The sequence below is a fragment of the Petromyzon marinus genome, chromosome 20, assembly GCF_048934315.1.
Source record: "Petromyzon marinus isolate PM22_M1 ecotype Great Lakes invasive population chromosome 20, UKy_Petmar_22M1.pri1.0, whole genome shotgun sequence".
Lineage (NCBI taxonomy): Eukaryota > Metazoa > Chordata > Hyperoartia > Petromyzontiformes > Petromyzontidae > Petromyzon > Petromyzon marinus.
Window position 1 is genome coordinate 9,794,241 of NC_133686.1, and position 20,393 is coordinate 9,814,633.

At 45.2% G+C, this 20,393-nt stretch overlaps 1 protein-coding gene across 12 annotated transcripts in view; it reads left to right on the forward strand.

Annotated features, from left to right (window-relative positions):
• Positions 1-4,519: 4,519 nt before the first annotated feature.
• The window catches only part of LOC116944118 (chromodomain-helicase-DNA-binding protein 9-like), a 171,174-nt gene continuing 155,300 nt past the window's right edge, over positions 4,520-20,393 (forward strand). For 7 of the 12 annotated variants that reach the window (XM_076068298.1, XM_076068304.1, XM_076068303.1 and 4 more), the window contains exons 1-2: positions 10,036-10,445; positions 17,022-19,036. In XM_076068298.1, the coding sequence (XP_075924413.1) occupies positions 17,267-19,036 (1,770 nt within the window). In that variant the 5' untranslated portion in view covers positions 10,036-10,445; positions 17,022-17,266. Of the gene's footprint in view, positions 4,968-9,559; positions 9,691-10,035; positions 10,446-17,021; positions 19,037-20,393 lie in introns of those variants that run through there. The other 5 variants (XM_076068305.1, XM_076068309.1, XM_076068299.1 and 2 more) reach the window with 4 other exon arrangements.

Genomic DNA, 20,393 nt, shown 5'->3' on the forward strand with positions numbered 1-20,393 from the left:
TTTGTTTCACGTACTTTATACCTATTTCTAATTATGTTTTTCATACTTAGTATTTTGGTTTTTATGTTTCCCCCCCCAGGTTTTACCTATGAAATCACTTAATCAAGATGACCTTGCACTGATCTGTGCTGAAGATCCTGAAGAAGAATGACACTGCAACACATCTTGAGTGTCCTTGCTTCCACATAATGTATAATTTAATCTGCCCTTTAAATAGTTATTGATTTTAGAAAGCCACTTCCGGACATATGATTGCATTTGAAATATGATAAGTTAGACTTTGTGGCTTTGCACGTGGTGTGGGTTGAGTGCATGCCTTGTGAATATAGCTACAGCAGTGCACTCAATACACACCAAGGTAAAACTCGTGGTAACTCCCATCGTTTACGGAATAGCAGACAAAGCCAACTCCTGTGAGTACTTGGAAATGTTAGTAGCAGCAATGCAACATACCACCAGCATTATCCTTGGAGCTTCCACAACAGTAGAGTGAATTCATGCACTGCTGACATGATGATTTCACCCTCAGTTGGTGCAGTCGAATCTTAGTCTTCATGAGATCCTCGCTATATCTTCACAGTGCAGTTCATGGCAGTGCACCCACCATACATTTTGTGCATTGCATCTACTTTTATAAATGGATAATCGTTGCAATCTGGCCCTACAAACTGTGTAACAACTGATTTGTGCACCAGTGTGTGGCCAGCAAAGATATAAGAAAGATTAACGGCCTTCAAAGAGTAGAATGTCAAATTTGTAGCAAAAAAAAAAGCAATGGCTGATGGAAGACAACCACAATATATTATTACATGGTGCATCAGCCTTTTTATGGGCATCTGCGCATCCACAGAAAAAGACAGCAAGCACCGTGACGGCAATGATCGTCAATGTTGACGGAAAAGACAAACACCTCGGGCAGTAATTTGATGGTAGATCGAGATCAAAATGAAATCGTGCCACACCAGAGCATGTTGGGGTGTTTTGGAAAATATCACGAAAAACAACATGCTCATGCCACTAAAGGAACATTCATGCGTATTACCTGATATGACGGGTCAGAAACGTGCACTTTGACAAAGGAAATGAAACAACCTAAAAAGTGCACAAACATGGAGAGACGTGCATGCTTGGAATTATACAAAACATCGGTCAAAACACACGTTCCTGGCATTTAACTTGGCAAGATTGTTCGTCTGATCATAATGTATAGCCCTTTGTCAATCCCCTGCTGGATGAACTGAAGACCCCCACCCCACACCGTGGGTGTCGCACCCCCCGATTAGCAGGGTTGGCTACGTACAGTGCGAAAGAAGTTCAATATACAAACTGCAATGGCCAGCGCAAATTGGTGAATGAGGGCGGAGGGGGGGTACAGGATTAGTTCACACTCGCCGAAGAAGATGTTACCCGTGGCCGGTGGGCGGGTTCACATCATACTGCTCCCTCTGACCACAGTAACGTTGAATTTAAGACGCGTAGGCTTGCGCGACTAATATTCATGATATACTTTTTTTGGGTTACATTGTGCCAATGTTTCGTACACCTACCTCCACCCGACATCCAATTAGGTTTGTCACTGCTAAATATCCGTTGTAAATAGGTTTGCTAACACCGGTTTTTATTTAGCGAATGCTTTTTACACGCGAGTTTTACACAGCACAAGATAAAGGAAAATAAATATACATGTCGATGTTATGAATTGACGTCAGCCCACGCAGCCACTGAACCATATTACAGCCTCCTCCAGCCCCGATGTGCTGTACAAATTGGCACGTTCTATTCGCGTGACTTTATTGGCTGTGTTGGGTGGAGGTGGACGTAAGATAAATTTACAAAAAAATGATCATGCACGGTAACGTTGGTTTTCAGTTCGATATTTAATAGTGCCACCAAACCGTGCTGTAAAGCTGGCCAGTGAATAATGTCGCAACCTTTGCTTTACCCGTTTCCTGTCGAGCCCTTAGTTTGGGTGTTGCATGGGCCAGTCGCACTTTATTTATACTGGAGGAATCCGATGAGCTATGAATCTTAATTTTCGCAGATGTCCAGTTGGGACGGGTCGCCAAGTTAAAACAATACACGAAAAAGCGAGAGGAGTGCAAAAACGAGAGAAAAGGTAAGCATGTCACGAATAATTAATAAAATGTACATATTGATACTCTTTGGTTCTTTCGGTAAAGTCACGTCGGTATAAAATAAAATCACGACGTTTCGGGCGCAACACAAAACATGGTCTGCTGCTGAGGCAGACCATGCTTTCTCACCTGATGGACGCTTGTGTTACGCCTGAAACGTCGTGATTTATTTTATCTTATTTTACACCTACGTGACTTTACCGAAAGTTTCATTTCATTTTATTTTCATTTATTTTGGTATAGCCCTGTGAGCCATTCGGCTCTTGAATCGGGTGCAACCGCAACAAACAAAAAAACAAAAACATCTTAAAGTGACTTTGTGCATGTGCAAACATAAAATCCAGGAAAAAAACATCAAAATATTCCTGAAATAGCACCGCACACTAACGCTGTGTGCAAAAATCCCAGTGGGATGCAAGTCAAACAACAACAAGAAAACTTAGATTAAGGCCATCAGTCTAACTCCGTACTACAATAAACAAAAACATGGCCAAACCAAAAAACTTTTGGAAGTCACCAAAATAAAGCCATAAATGCAATGTAACAGTGATCATAGGTACTGTGACCGAATTTTTAACAATAAACTACATAAATAACATGTAACACCAAACCCTAGAGCCACAGCTGGCTGCATGAGTCACTCCACAAACAACAAGAGCATCAGTCGAAGTATCACATTTTTCAATGCACCTTTAAGATCAGCACACTAAATCAAAATACAGATAATACTTTGCAGCGGTCATCCGGAGCGAAACATTTTATTTTAGGCCACTGAATAGCAGTGTACAACTCCTCTAGAGCAGTTTTGAGTGAAGATCTCATAGGTAGTGATTCAAGTTGCAGTTTATTGGCAATAGCATTCCAGACCCTGGGGGCATCAATAGCAAAGGCCCTTCCTCCGGTTTTTGTACGGCAATAGGGAATGTAAAGCTGGTAGATGAGCGGAGACCTGAGGTCAAATTTGTTCTTTGAAACAGAGAGGAGATCCAGCAGGTAGTCTGCGGATTTTTTTGTAAGTACATCGTGAATAAATAAGATCTGGTGTACAAGCCGTCGAACATTAAGAGATGTTAAGTTTGACCCAATGTAGAGATCACAGTGGTGAGTCCTATATGGGCAGTTCAATGCAAATCTTAAGGCCGAGTGATAGATGGAATCAAGCTTCTTCAGTACAGTACTTGGGGCTGATTTATGCACGATATCACAGTAATCAAGTAGAGGTAGTATGGTAGCTTTTATCAATTCCAAACGGAACATTGGGGGGAAGCAGTGCTTGTGTCGATACAGAAAAACAATTTTTATTTTTGTCTTTTTACCAATATAAGAAGCAAATTATGGATTTCCGCAGTCACGAAAGCTTCAGATCAAGAGAGTACACATTGCACATGTAAATTCCTGCCGATTTCTCAACACTAAATTAAAGATTGGCCTGCCCTTGCAAGTTTCCATTTATGACGATGTGCGGTGAACAATCGGCGGTAATATATCGATGACTTTTCGTTCGATGTCCCATCCCAGAATGGTCCACGTGGCGCGCGGAGCACCTCGTGACCCGCGCGGGGGGGTTGAGGGTTGAAATGTGAACCAGCGCGAGCTGCCACGAGGCGGCGGGCGCGTGGAGGCCTCCTGCCAGACGCACGTGGGCTGCGGTGCGCGTTTCCGGGTGCACTCTGTCAAATGCCAAGCATAATTAACATAATTTATGCGCCTGTCCGCTTATCCCGATTGACGGGTACACTGTTGTGCGGGCACAATTCATGCGCCACGGTGCATTCGGTCCTTTCGATTACCAGAAGCTAACATCGGTAATTTTTGTCCAAAACGTAAATGGGGGCGGGGGGGGGAGTTGTTCATCGCGCGTGTAATTAACATAATATATGCACACCGCCTACAGACGTGGACATGCTTGCGATATTAACATTATTTATGCGTCCGGTTATTTTTTATTGCGGCGTATATTATGCGACCACAATTCATGCACCACGTGTATTCAGCCCTTTAAATATCCGGAAGCGAACATACTTAACGTAATTTACGTCCAAAAAGTTAATCCAGGATAATTGGTGCGCGAAATTAACATAATATATGCGGATATTTTGTCGCGAACGTTTACCATAATTTATGTGCCTGTCGGGTTACTTTTTTGGCCCACATTAATTCAATATCCGAAACCTAACGTAATTTATGCCCAAAAAATCCAGTAGGTGTATTGAACATAATTTATGTGCAATGCATTTATTGCAATAACGAATTAACAATTTACAATAGCTTCGGAGTTTTACATGCAGCGGTTTAAATTAATATTAAATATGATCCAGGCTGCCATATAATTAACATATTTTATGCGGTTTCAACGGTGGGGCAGACGGAGACCTTGCTCGTGCATGAATCGCGCGTCCGGATTCTCTTCCGGGGCCTTGTCATTAACATAATTTATGTTGTGACGTCACGCGCCCAGGGCGGTGGGGTGGGTGGGGGGCACACTCGCGCTGTGCGGGGATCGCTGCCCAGCCCGAAGGATTCTACACTAAATAAAATACCGCGCCGCGCCCTTTAAAGAGGGGAAAAAAATATTAAACATCCCCTGCCCCCCCATAAAAAACAAATAAAACACAACGCACGATGCATGACACCCCCAGCAATCGTCCACTTAACCTGCATTACTCGGGAAAAAAATGTATAACGTACGCCCAAAGCGGCATCCAATCAGCAGAGGCGTAACAAATATGCAAATGAGGCGTTACGCGCTACAGCGCCTGCAAAGGCGATCTTATTCTAAACTTCGCAAATAACCTTCGCGTTTCTAACTTCGCCCCTCGACGTTGCGCCTCGGTGAGTTCGCGGTCTATTCCCTTGGTTTTTTTCTCGGTAAAATTCCCCTCACAAACGTTCGCCGTTTCACTGTATTGTTACCCCCATTACCCCCCAGCCCGCCCGCCGCCGTCGTGTTGCGAGCGCGTGCCCCTCCTGTGATGAGCGCCGCGAGCCCTGGGCCTCCTGCCGCCTCCCGCAGGCCTCGCTGGTCATGGCGGTGGGAGCGAGCGGCGGATACTCTCGTTGCTTCGGTTGTGTTTGCTGCTTGTATTGAGGTGGCGGGGGGGTAGGAATGTGGCGGGAGGTGGGGGGGGGGGCGTCAGCGCTGCCCGCCGCCTGCCCCCCACCACCCCCCCTCTCTCTCAAGAGTTAATTGTCAAGTAGTTCATTGTCAGGAGTGGGGGGGCGGGCATCGTCCACGTGTGGTGGTAGTGGCGGGGGACGACCCCAATCGGGACCCCCCCCCCCTCGTCCTTCACACCTACCCCACCCCCCCTGCCTCCCCTTCCCCCCACCAACTACCCCCCCACCAACTACCCCCCCACCAACTACCCCCTCCAAACCAGCCCCCCACCGAGTGCTACCGCACGACTTTCCCGCATGGCCGCGAGTGCGCGGCCATTTCAAGCGGCGCATTATATAATTATTTACATATCTTACCCCTCCACCGCCATCCACCCTGGCACGGTGGGTGTGAGGCGGTGTGGGGGGGGGCTGACGGGGGTAGATTGCGTCGGGCGGGAGCGGACCCGGGGGGGAGCTGCGGGGGGCCCGTGGTGTGGAGGGGCTTTGAGGGAGGTCGCAGTGGAGGGGCCAAGTGTGGGGGAGGGCGCGTGGGAGGGGAGGGGCCATGTGTCTGGCGGGCGGGCGGTCTGGCGTGGTGCAGGCCACCCACTGCCTCGCGTGCTGTCCCCGGCCTTCATCGGGGCGACACTTGCCCCAATAGTTCAGCTATACGGGGTGGGGGGGGGTCTTTGGGATTCGGTGTGTGGGAGGGGTGTGTGGGAGGGGAGGGGTGTGTGGGAGGGGTGTGGGAAGGGAGGGGTGTGTGGGAGGGGAGGGGTGTGTGGGAGGGGTGTGTGGGAGGGAGGGGTGTGTGGGAGGGGAGGAGTGTGTGGGAAGGGAGGGGTTTGTGGGAGGGGAGGGGGTGTGTGGGAGGGGAGGGGTCTGTTGGAGGGGAGGGGTCTGTGGGAGGGGTGTGTGGGAGGGGAGGGGTGTGTGGGAGGGGAGGGGTGTGTGGGAGGGGAGGGGTTTGTGGGAGGGGAGGGGTGTGTGGGAGGGGAGGGGTGTGTGGGAGGGGAGGGGTGTGTGGGAGGGGAGGGGTCTGTGGGAGGGGTGTGTGGGAGGGGAGGGGTGTGTGGGAGGGACCATGAGGGGGGCGGTCCCCGTGGCGCGCGCGTTGCGCGGGAAACTGCGTCGTGCGCGTTCTCCCCGTGCACGTGCTTCCTGGACAGACGAGGAGCGTGACCCCCTGCACCTTCCCTGATGACACTGCAATCCCATTGGAGTGTTACCAACACGACTCACTCACTGGGAATTAATATGCGTCGGTCCCTTTCGAATTCTGTTTGGTGTTCGCAAGCCAGCTCCTATGTAATTATATTGGGCGTTAACAGGGCCTCGCCATATTAGGACTAAATGTGCATGTTAATAAACCAGCCCCTGTATACTGTATTACCATTCGATGTCTAAAATCTTGCCTTATGAAATCATAATGAGCCGTTTCACCAGTTATAAAATCACGTGGGGTGTTAACAGACATGAAGCCGAAGGGAGCTATTGGCAAGTCTGCTCTCATGGGGATGAAGTGGAGGGTTAGCATGCAGATAATTCCCATATAGGACCCTGTTAACAACAAATGGATTTACACCTCATGTGATTATACAAGGGTTGCCTTTTAATCCTCCACGTTTTTTTTGCCAGATGACAAAGGCAACCCTTGTACAGTCACATTAGGTGTTTACAAATCATTGCCAATGAAATCCCTTTGAGTATAACTGGGCCTTATATGGGAATGATTCTCCATATTAAGAAGGGTGGTGGAATAGAATCCCATTGTACATTAACCTTCCCTGGGGATTTCCATTGCATTTAACAAGTGTGGTTCTATGCAGTCCCATTGTTAATGGCCATGCCCTAGTCGTATTTCATTTGCATGTTTACAAGGCTGTCCCTGCACCACCCACTTTTGCTGTTGACAAGCATAATTGTGCACCTATTAAATCCTATTGGGTGTTAAAAACCTTGTCACTATAAAATTTCACTGATGTAAACAGGCTTGACCCTATATTGTTTTACGAGTGTTTGCACACTCTGGCTCTATAACATTTATTGGGCATTTTCAAGCCTGGCCTGTAGAAGTTCATTGGATGTTAACCTTCCTGGTTCAATGGGATTGAGCGTGTGTTAATGAACCATGCCCCATTGGGGTTACACTTACATGTTAACAAAGCTATTCCAGTGGTACCTGATGAATGGTAGCAAGCTGGTCATATAGCACCCTTGTGTGTATTGAAAAACCTGCCCCAAAGGACTACAATTTGTGTGCTGACAAGTCCGGTCCCAAAGAAGTATGTTGACTGTTAACATACCCTGGCCCAGCGGGTGGCTCGGCTTTCAGAACACTGAGTCAGAACTGTTGAGGTCTTGGATTCAAAGTTGTGTTTCACATGCCGATGATAAAACCCAAGGTCCCAAGTGCAGACAGTTGATGTCACCAATCACTTCACAAAAGTTGCATAATCCAGTTTCAATGCATGTCACTTCAGCGTATTTCAGTTCAGGTATATTCATTGAATACTGCTGAACATATTGGCATGTCCATCGTGTGGATAATTAGGCTTATCGAAGGGACTGCAGAAGTTGTTCTGTGACATTCTCTTATGGGGGCATTTTTTGACAGGTGGTGTGCACTGCCCACTGTGTGAGTTCCCACTATAGTTTTTCATCTCATAGCATCCCATTAGTAGTACCATATGAAGACAAAACAAATGTAGTAAAAAAAAACCTACCCCTGGACCAATGACGTTGAACCATACTAATTAAATCATTGTTAGGGTTGGTGTTATTGTTGTTGAAATGCAGTTGGATTTCAATGTTTTCTCGTGTTTGTTCTATTGTAATGAGAGTTCCAGCGGCAGCAATATTCGTTACCACAGGTTGTGATGTTACTATGACATGGGGCTCCACTTCTGTCATTGTCACCATTTTCCTTTGAAGCAAAAGTGCAGCCAACACATTTACAGAAAAAAATATATACAATTTTGCTGTTTCTTTTATTAATGATCGTGGAGAACGGTCAATGGCGGAGCCAGGATTTCCAGGTGGCGGGGGGGGGGCAACCCCTCAGGCAATTAAAAATGATAGTTGTTAGTAAGTAAGGACTTGTCCCTTGTTTTTTTTATTTGACGCGTGTGCGGCGATGGCCATCGATCGAGGGTCAAATTCGAAAAGTGTTGTGTGATCGGCATCGCGCTCGCTGAAGGTATGGGAAGTCCTGTACTGTATATGCAACTACGCACAGTCCTGTGAGTCCCTTATAACTGCTTTGCCGTTACTTATTGCCAATTATGGACTCAGACTATTGTCCTATCATCTCATAGAGTCACTGGCACGTAATAATATGCTACACAGTGGCAGTGGGGGTCGCAAAATGCCGATTTATTGCTAATAAATCCCAATGATCCGATCGAAATTAGGGATTTCGATCGGGATTTCGATCGGATCATTGAAAATATGTAATTCTTTTTTTTCTGAAGTTCCCACCTCCGAGGGAAAGTGATAGTTTTCATGCATTGGTCTGGCTTCAGTGGTGGGGATGAGTTTCAGGTTAACTCCGGCAGATTCTTTAAGCCGACAACCTATCCAGTCGCAGTGAATCGTCAACTAGAAAAATGTACACAGGCTGAGACAATATCAAATAATACACACCATCACATCCCATCCAGACACATACATGACAGATTAATTATTTTTTGAATGACTTCTTACTGTCACTGTGTTACTGCGGAAAGATTGGTCCATTAGTCTGTTTTCGAAAAACTCTGATATGTCTGTTGACAGCAACAAAGTGAAACACATCAAGAGAATCGCTGGATATTTAATTGGATGGGTTATCACGGATCGTTTTGTTAGGAATAAATGTCCATAATGAGAATAAACCATTGCGTCAGCGCCAAATTCATATATTTTTTGTTACTGCAGGATGAGGACTCCCCACAATTTGCGGACCATGAGGTCAGTTCGGTTTGAAGGTGATGGAGCGCATTGCAGATTTGACTGCACTGCCGACGATACCTGTCCTTTCCACATGGTGCGCACTCATAAAAGCACTATCCAGGCCAAAAGTCTGCTGAGCTTACGTGGTCTTACGAGACGTAATGAAAGCAATGTGCTGTACACGAAACAATAAAGTGTGTTAAATAGCATTGCAAAAGAGCGAATGTCAATGGGCCCTTGCTTAAGGACGTCAAATACGCGTGAATAATTAAATATAGGCCAATTCAAACAGGTCAGTCAAAACATTATTGTCCGATCGCATAGCCGTTTAAATCTTCCATTAAAAGGGAAAACCAAAAAAAAGTGAGCATCCCTGGCCCGAATGAAGTAAGCCTGGCTTCAAACACGCAACCCCATCTCAGTAGAACTCTTGACTGTGGTGACAGAGACCGTCAGTGGGAGTCTGCAAGAGGGAGGCCACGCTGAGTTTTGGTGCGGACGGGCAGGCAGAGAGCCTGGCAAGGTGGGTGGTTGGGGTGGGTGGTGGGGGAGGCTTGTGCCTCTCTCTATGGGGCGGGACTCGCGAGCTCGGGGATGGGTCTCGTCACACGTTGCTTGCTGCCGCCCAGCGGCGGCGGGCGGGGTTAGGCAAAGCCGAGGCTCCGTGGCACACGCCGGGGTTGAGTAGGCCTCGGCCGAGCGCGCTCGCCACGCCGTCGCTCCCGGCTTGTGAGGCTCAACACCTCCACCACCCCCCAGAACGTCTCCGCTAAACCCTCGCGTTTACAACGATAACGAGCCACACCTCCCTCCCCCCGCCGCCGCCGCCGCCGCCCCGCTAATTTGAGGGTAAAAGCGACCCAAGTTGTGTGTTTTTTTTGTTGTTGTAAAGAAATAAATATATATTTGCATATAAATATTTTATTAACGCGAGGGCGCGCACTGTACGCGAATCGCTCCGCCCGAGCCGCCTGCGTCGCTTTTTATTCTTGTGTGTGGGGGGTTTCTCTTCCCCCCCCCCGCCGCCGCCGTGTGTGTGTGTGTGTTAGCCGTCTCGTATCTATTTGTTTCGTTCGTCATTACCACCATCTCGGGGAGGAAACGTTTTTTTTATTTTGTACATTAACAAGAAATATAATAATCTGAAGTTTCCGCGCGTGAACGCCGCGATGAACGTGGGCGAGATGGAGAGGCGACCGAGCGGGTCGCGTCGATGAGTCGGACGCTGCCGCCGCCGCCTCCGCGGTCCTTCGCGGGTGGACATTTAACATCGCGCAGGTGAACGCAACCTCCCGAAGCTCCGCCACATCAACAGTATACGCTAACGGACCTCGTGTGTGTGTGTGTGTTATTTTTGTGTTGTTAAAATGTGCTTTTGATTGTTCCCGCAGCGAGTAGCCTCGGTATAAAAAGGGGCTCGGAGCGGTACGCGCGAGGTTCACCATTGACAGCGTTTGCCCGTGTGGCCCGTGACGATGGTGGTGGTGGGGTGACGATGGTGGTGGTGGGGTGACGATGGTGGGTCTGTGTGGGTGGCGAGTCATGGTGTATGATGTGACATTTGAATGGAGGAGGCCGAGGAGAATTGGTGAGCAAAGAAAGGGGTGCACTGTGAGAGGTTGATCCGGGGTGGGTGGGGGGGGAGAGGATCGCTGAGTGCGAGGAAATGGCTAGGTCGAGATTGAGGAAGTTGTTTTGAAAGTACAGTTCTGCTGTGCAGTTTGTGTACTGCCTGGTGGCAACACGTACAACAAAGCCCCTCGGACAAACGCAAAGTCGGCGTTTGTAGTATTTGCAAAGCGGTAGGTGCGTGCATCGCCTCTGTGAGGCTGGATGATAACCGTGAGATTTGAATGGATCAAGGCCGCTATTGCAGTCCAGCAACGGGTTCCTGAATCTTGTGTGGAGCTTCGAGCGTTGACCACCTCGCACGTGTGGAGTTTGTCCAGGTAGGATGCCCCCTTAAGCTTTCCAAACACTCGTTTAGGGAATGGGTCGAAGATGTCAAGAGCCGTATGACTTCGTGATGCTTTCTTGAATGAATAAGGGCAGCGTCGTTGTTGTTGAGAAGGGCTTGGAAGGTTAAGGAGATGGTTGAGGATGTTGGCGTGAAATTACGATGTAGTGATGTGAAGCCGAGAACGAGCAGTCTGACAGAAGACCTCGAATCAACTCACAATCCAGATTTGCGACGTTTCCCAAGGTCGAGACGCAATCACTCTTGAGACCCATTGCTAAACTTGATATTTCATGGAGCATGTTAGAAGTCAAGCATATTACTAAATGTGGACAGGTAGATGACGTATAGACGTGAAGACTAGTTTTGTTCATGTAGCTGCAGAGCGGAAGAATAGGCCTTTTTCCCCATCACAATTCGGGGAGAGTGAACTTGTGATGTTTTGATTGTTATTGTTCAGAGCAGATGTATGGAAATCTATACATCTGTGCAACTCTTATTTCTTAATTGTAAGTTGGTTGATAATGTGATTCCAAAATATGGAAAGATGGACACTTATGCCTGTGTGTGATGCTAGATTATCCATTATGGATGTAAAACAATTGTCACCATTGTGGTTTAGACCACAATTCGCCCAAGCTAAAACTGCCCATTTATATACACTGGACTTAGAGGGCATTGATAGCAACATTATTATCATTCATGTTTCCCTAAAGTATTATGTAATGTATGTATGGTATGACCAACATGTATTACAAAGATATCTCGGTTACTTTACCTGGACAAATATGAGGTTGTTCGGTTAATTTAATCGATATTGATGGTTTGCATTGACATCCACTCATGGGATTTCCACCTTTTCCTCTGGGCATGGCTGGGGCCGAAAATTTCACATTGTGGTTTTTTAAACCAACCTTTGTAAGTGGGTACAAGACTGCTTACAACCCCCACGTTTGTTTATTAAAGTGGCGATGCACATAAATAACCACTGAATTTGTGGCTCAACAAAATTTCCGTCAAAGGTTGTTAAAATATCTAAATTGTAAAGTGACACAGAAACTGCATGCATATCCAGCACACTGAAAGTGGTCAGCTCTAGAAAATAAAAATTATATTTATTGGAAATTGTTTCACTGGTTAGAAGAACTTCATTAAAAAAGCTGTGCATGTTTATTTTAAGTAGCGCAGATTTATGTTTACATGTTTTGGAATTATGTATGTTGAACTTATTTTGCACCATATGTAGCCAACCGTGGTGATCTGAGGTGAACAGTAAATTTGGCTGTGAATTCAATGTTATCAATAAGCAATTGGAGTACGAAATAACATCAACTTTTAAATGACAGTGAATAATTCCCATGAATAAATTATTCAGGTTGAGCTTTAGGTGGGCGAATAGAAAATGCATACAATAAAAAGCATAGAGTTATTAATTACAACACAATTTCAATTGCCCACACATTTAATATTCATTGCTTAATAAATTATAAAATAAATTACTTGACATGTCATTTTCAAAATTCAGAGAACATAGCTCTCTGATGTGTTGTTTGGTCGTACAGCATGTTGTTTGGCATGGAAAGCGGTAGTGTTCACGGTTAGCACGCTGCGTTAAGAACCTGGTGACCCGAGTTCGATTCCCGCTCACAGCCAACACCAGTGAACCGGTCCTGGGCCTCCCTAAGGTTGACTCCGTCTCAAATCACCATCTGGTGCAGTGCGTAAAATCATCACCACTGGGGAGACAAAGGGTGCTGGGCGCGGTGCTGATCACCCACACCCTCGTGTGCCGTGCTGGCCTTCATAGCTGCTCACTAACAGCACTTGCCCCAACACTCTGTTAAGGCTACACGGGAGATCTTTGTTTTGTTTGGCATGATGTTTAACATCTTGCTCCACGTGCTGGGAACTCTTTCTTCCTGGAGAAGCTCCCAGCACTGAAGACGTTCCCAGGATGTGGTGCAAAAACTTCAGGCGTCATGCCGAACAACACGCGGTACAACCTGAAAACACATCAGAGAGATATCAAATGCAAGCATGAAAACCTACATACTGTAGTATTTTGAGAAAATGTTTCAAATGTTAATGCTATTAAAAAAATTCTGTTTATCCCAGCTGGCAGACTTTGGATAGGCTCGTCAATCATTTTCTAAGCTTGTAGTAATGCTGTCAGCAGCATACCTGCAAAAAATCAAACAATACTTTGCAATACACTGGGAGTTTATTGGCAAATTTCAATATGTGTAAAAGTCCGGATACTTTTTGTCTGGGTTCATCCTAAAGTTATCCAAAGGATTAAGGTCGTTTATTTAATTAAGCCGTATTTTGCATGCATTTATATTATCATATTTTACTTTCTTACTATAAATAATTTAGGTAAGCAAACCAAGACAATTTTTTAAATGCCAGTTTGTATGGAGGTTACTTTTTTCTCTTGAAAATAAAGCTCGTTTTACTTTCAGAATTTCCCTTTCCAACAGGTGTTAGGATTACAGCAGCGTTTGAAGACCAGGCTAAAACCTGGCAGGAAGACGCTAGGAAACATTTTCACCGACTTAATTTTCCAAAGTTTCCTTACCCCAGTGTACTGCAAACGCCTTATTGAAATACCTATGATTAATCTATAACTTTTTTTTGTTTTGTAATGGTCGTCCATCAAATGGAAAATCAAATACTTCTTTGTTAATAACATTCCTTTTTTTAACTACCATACCTTCATATATATAATTCACATCGGTGGGATATCATACCTTGACTATATAAATTAACTTTTTGCAAAAATTCAAGAAGCTTAACATGAAACAGTTTACATTATTTTGTAGTCACAGTTTGTGCACCTTGGGGAATAACACAATGTAGCACTTACATTGAAGAGCTAAGAAGCCACAATTTCTCATGTTACGCAAATATCTGTTGGTATTCTTTGGTTCTTTCGGTAAAGTCACGTAGATAGAAGAATTATAATAAAAAAGTGAATCAAGGCTGATGACGACCGCTTGTCTTGCAATCGAAACGTCGTGTCTTTTTGTTAAATTGTTTTTATTTTTAAGGCTACAGTCTACATTATCGGCTGCCAGTACACTCACTCCGATTAAGAACCAGGCTACAGTTTAATTTTTTAATATTATTATTCACTTTATTTTTATTATTATTTTTCTATCTACGTGACTTTACCGAAAGAACCAACGAATATGAATTCCTGCAGTCACGAAAGTTTTAAGTCAAAATTCAATCTGTTGGCTTGAATATATTTTTTTCCGTTTGGTACATTTTCATTAAAGTCAGAGACAATATGTAGGGTGCACTGAACTTATTTTTTTATTAGAGCCAAACTGGGAATTCACTTATTGCGTTTAACTCTTTGTAATTTAAGATAGATAATCATAAAGGCTGCTCAATGTGATATATTTAAGTAAAAAATTAGTCCGATTTTGAAATTCATAATCATGGAATCAGGCTCCACTTGCATCGTTTCAGCCAATTACTCAGGGCTATATATATGATAGAGGTCAATAATGCCTCGATATTCTGCCATGTTTACCATAGATAAGGTACGGTGAGCATTTAATCAAGTCTCATGCCATTAGACATTGCATTGAGTACAATAATACTGCGTGTGGAATGGGTTGGGTATGTTGTGCACTGAGGCTGCTCAGTGAATTGTTCTCATGTGCTCTATGTTTTACATGCAAAAATATACATTTTAATGCTAACTTGTTGCAGTTCACGTGTCCTCCATTGCTTTTCAGCTTGCATGCAGTTGGCTAGATGTTGTTTGTTGTGCGTGCTGAACAGCTGAACTGGCTTGAACTGCATGCAGCGCTTGGTTAACCTTCTGTTTGCTCTGGCTTATTGTGAAGGGGACTCTGCATGGGGAGGTGGAGGAGATTGGATTTGTTTTGTAACACTCCTTTCGACACTTGGATTTAATGGTTAAAGATGAAGCGTTCCACCACGGGGACCACTGGTAGCTCTGCGGTTTGGTCTGTGTATGGCCCAGAAGCATTCCTCTGGATGTGGTGGCGAGATGCCACTTGTCTTCCTACAATCCTGGGCTTTTCCTTGGTGGATAGACTGTGCATATTGTTGGTTTTTATAAGTACTCCACTGGCGTGCCTCCTCCTTGCCCTCGAGTCTGTGTGCTTTGTATTTATTGTGTACCAACAGTGGTACCCATGAGCAGGCATCTCAGCAGAGTTCCTATGGCTCATGGTGAAATCAAAATAAGTCCACCAGCTGGCAGTCTTACTTTTCCTTTGGACACCCATGTGCTTCAGAGCTTCTGGCATTTCTGACTCTCCGTGCCTTGTGCCTGCTTATTGAGACAACAAGGGAGATTTGCCTCATGTGTTGCCATCGCCTTCAACTGAGTCTGACAAGCTTTGCATTGATTTAACATGCCATGGGCTATTTATTGGCACACACACACACTTACACATCTTCATCCATAACCACTTTTCCTTTCTCCCATGCACAGTCATTTGCCCTTCTTAAATCTTGCTCTTATGAAGTAGCACATAATAATTTTGAGGTTCCTCAAAAGGTGTGCTACTCATACAGTGTTTGAAATGTTTTGGAAGAAGCCACAAGAGGCATAAAAAGGACCTTTCTGAAATCTATGGCCTCCTGAGTCTGACTAAAGTTATTACACTTTCCAGATTAGATTTTAAATAATCGTATTATTACAATCTGGCCAAAAAGTAAGCAGTAGCTAATAAAAACATGGACTGGCAAAAATTAAACATTTTTGTATGCATATTATATTCAATGACAGTTTTGTATGGCGTTTAAAATTTACTGATCAGAGCCTGCATACAGGTAACTGCAGACAGAGAGGGCTTCTGAGTATTTCAAACACTAAAAATCCCACGTGGCTTTCCTTGTGTGGCTCAATACTCGGCAGGATGCATGCGTGATTCCAAAAATGATGCACTTGTGTACAGTTTGCACATCCATACAGGGAAAAGCTATGTGCGCACTCGCGCAACGCATGCGCTACACCGCAACGCCAAACTTTATAATCTAACTGCACATATTCTCATCTCGCTCCATCTGTTGTTTTATTCTTCTCTTGGAATGGTTTCAGCGATGCTAAAAACTAACATTTACGCATAGTGAAAGACATGCATCTCGGATGACAAATTGCTTAGTTGGCCTCAGTGATATGTTGTCGTATAATCAGCATTGCCGTCCATAAATCGTGTTGCTTAAAATGAAAGTTCAGTATTACTAAAGACTACAACGTGGTACACTTTTGTCTAAATACATATGTGCACAAAATGTTTACTGGGCTCCAGTTTATTTTTTTCAGAATTATCAACTTATAGGTGCATTCTTTTGGATGGATTTAATATTGATCACTGTAAAAGTTTGTCCATAACAACTGCAATGGTTGAAATCTAGGCGTGGCTTATGCAAGACGCATTTAAAGCATAATGGACTCATCAGAATCGCAGGTGGTTAACTTAAATTAGGATTTTTTTCTTTAAAAAAACAACTCTTTCCGTCTTTTGTATAGTAATGTGTAGTGTACATTTTTTTACACATTTTTTACTTTAAACTAGGGTGTTTTTTAAAGGCAGTTTGGATGGCCTTGCTCTAGCTAGTTTCAATTCATCAGGAAAATAAACTGTATGCTTGAAATACGTTAGTGAGCATGTTAACTTTTGACTTTTGCATGCATGCTGATATATATACACAATTAAATGCAATGTTAGATATCCTTTTTAAAGTAATATTTTCCTTACGGTTGAATTCTGCATTTTAATTCCAAAAATAGATGTACTCTGAAAGGAGCATGTTGCATGATTTCACGGCTTGCAAGCTTGTCACATTTATTGCTCATTTCATCATTTGTCCCAATTTTTCTTTCTCCCCCCCCTCCCTTCCCTCCCCAGGAGCTTTCCCCAACATATTTGCCTCTGACATCGCTCTGCCCCCCTGCACATACAGCAAACTCGAGGGAAGTGTGGACCCTGTGTGAGATGCAAGAGATAATAGCAATGTGACGTTTCTGAGGAAGTCTTAATCCATCCTCCCCTGATGTTGATGAGGAGGGTCGAGGTCGTAGGTGTTTTCATGTTTTTGTAGAGTGGCACTCGCTGTTTCAACAGTGGCGACGACCGCCATAGGTGTTGAAATCATGGATCTGTTTGACGATGGGGATATATTTGGTGATGGGCTGGAGAACCTGGTGGCAGGCGGTTTCGACGATCCAACCCCTGACTTGGACGAGCAGGCTTTCAGCCCGCTGCAAGACCCCCAGACGCAGTACCCCGGCGTCCACCAGCCCGGCGCACCATTCCACCACCTCTTTAGCCAATATGAGCCGCAACAGCAGCAGCCGCCGCCGCCGCCGCCGCAGGCGGACACACTGGGGATGATGGGTAGCCCCCAGGCGGTGATGGGAAGCCCTGCGGGAATACTAGGCAGCCCTGTCCATTGTGCCATGAGCAGTGTTCCAGCTGCACACCAGCAGTTTAAGGGGCCACGACTTCACCAGCCCATGCCGGACCAAGTGGGTAGTCCCTTTGGCTTGTTTGCCACGGGGCAGGAGGATTGCTCCGAGGAGACGTTTGTGAATGAAGACCCGCTCTGGGGACGCCAGGAGCCGCCGACCATGCCACTTTACCATCAGCCCCAACAAGCGCACCATCAGTCTCAGCCCACGGGCCCACCACACCACCAGCAGCCAGTGCACCAGCAAATGGATAATTATTACATTTTGCAGCAACAGCAGCAGCAACAACAACAACAACAGCAGCAGCAGCAGCCGCCGCCACAACCACCGCCACAGCAGCAGCAATCGCTGAATCATTTTACCGGGGGACCAGACGCTTTGAACCAAGGTGGACAATTTATGAGGTCACCCGGAACAGCTGGAAACAGCAGCGGTGGCAGCAGTGGAGGCAGTGGTGGCAGCAATAATTGTTACTCTCAGATGATGCCTCAGCTACCTTCACACAATCAAGCCTTTCACCATCACAGTGGATCGATGAGTGCCTGTCGGCGATTCGCCCAACCAGGGAACAACAGCCTGGGCAACTTTTCCGCAAGCCCGCAGAATAATCACTTAAACTTCTCGGCAAACCAGGGCCAGGTGGCGCCTCCACCGTCTTGCTCTGTGAGCAGCTCGGGGCCGTTCGTGCAGTGCACGTATGGCGGCGTCGCCGATCAGGGAATAATTGGCGGTGCTCGGTTGAGCCAGGGTCTATCCCCTAATCACCTCAATAATGGAAATCAGCAAGTCCAGACGACACCGCCGCCTTCGATGTACCCGAGGGGTAATCAAGCCTTTATGCCGGGGGGTGCCCAACGAGTTGCTCAGCAGCTCCCGATGATGGCCGGCAGCCAGCAGGGTTTGGTCAACCAAATGGACTCCAGGGCTATGCACCCATCGTATTCTCAGGGAAATTTCAATCACCAATCCGCCGCCAATGCCTCTCCGGCAAAAATGAATGTTAGCGTGGCGCCGCCGCCGCACAGGCAACCAAGCGCAGGCGTTAGCATGGGCAGCAGCGCTTGCCCCTCGGTGCCGCTTGGCTCCGGTGCCGTCGGCTACCCCAGGATGCCACTGCAGCAGCAGCAGCAGACGCAGCAGGCCCACCACCAACACCAGCAGCAACAGCAGCCAATTAGTCAGGGCGCCATGATGGCAGCTCTCCCTGGAAATACAGTTGCACCGAGGCTGCCACAAACAACGCCACCATATATGAATGTATCTGCCTCGCCGTCACACTATAATCCCCAGCAAAGCCCACAGAAAATGCAGGAGGCCCAACAGCAGCAACAGCATCTCAGACAGGCGACACCACCCTCGTTTTTGCAACAGCCACACGTGCAGCCCCAAACGGTGACAGTGACTCACTCTCAGCTGCTGCCTCAAGCGCTCACTCATGTCTCAGTGCAGCAGGTAAGGTGATGGCGACATTGCTTCATTATTTCATGTAATTTTGTTCTAACTACCTGTTGGGTTTTTATGGTTTTTTTTACACAGGGGTGGTTGATCAACAGGCACCTAAATTATTAAATGGGTGAGCTGTGGACAGCTTTTAAAGCTTTAAAATGGTTTTTCACTCCCAAGACATTTTAGAGGTTTAACCCTGCATAATTAGTTTTGCAGCATTGTACATAATCACAATGTGGCATACATAGCAGTTAAACGTGCAGCATTGTGATCTCAGTCCTGCCCAAAAAACAACTGAATTATGTATGAGCAGTGGAGCGATAATGAATACAAGTTATACGATTACAGGAGATAACTGGTTTGGCATAAATGCTAAATTGTGTTTGCGATAGCCTTCCATAATTGGCAATGGAAAGGCAGTATTTCATCATCAAATATGATAACTTCAAAAAGATTATCAACACTTTTACACATTTAAAGTGTTTAATATATGTTTTTGTTATGGCTCATAACTTCAAATAAATTGGGATTTAAATCTGACCACCTCCAATCTTGATTAAATTTAGCACAATTGTAGATACCATATATGCATGATAACATTCCAAATTGGAGACGGGTTGGTCAAATAGATTCCGAGTTTTGGATCATTAATGATTTTACCCTTTTTGTATGCTGGAGGGGTCAAGTTCAACATGACAAGCCTCACGATATAATTTTTGGAACTACATAAAAAAACTAAGACGTTTACTTTATGTTGATGTACTTTGTGGCTAATATCTCTTAAGCCTTTAAAGTGCCCAGCTTGATATTTTTTTCTACCCATGTTAACCAGGGTCTGGAGAATCTATTCCAACCTTTTAAAAATTACAAGTTAGGTCATTTTGTCAAGGCCAAGGCCATCGAATTTGATTTTTAAAAACATCGTTTATTTACATAAACACTTTCCAATGGTGTCTTAGTTTTCCAAAAATAACGTGTAATGTTGAACTTGACCCCTTGGGCACCTGAAAAATGTCAAATCTTCAATCACCCATAACTTCGAAGTTGTTTGACTCAATGACCTCCAATTAGTTTTATTTTTTACCATGTCTCTATGACACATATAACAGTGTCAAATTTAATAAAGATTACAGATGGTGAAAATTTAATTCAGTGAAATTGCCATTTTGTCTTCTAGGCCACAAGGGTTAAAATAACATGGTATTATCTTGTAATTTTCACTGATGCCTACTTTATCGAGGGCGATATTGGCACATAAAATAAAGATTGATTGGTATTCAAAAAAGAACGTCCGATTCGCACGGTTGGCTACGTATGGTGCAAAAGAAGTTAAACATACATGTTTTTTAATACATCAAAATCT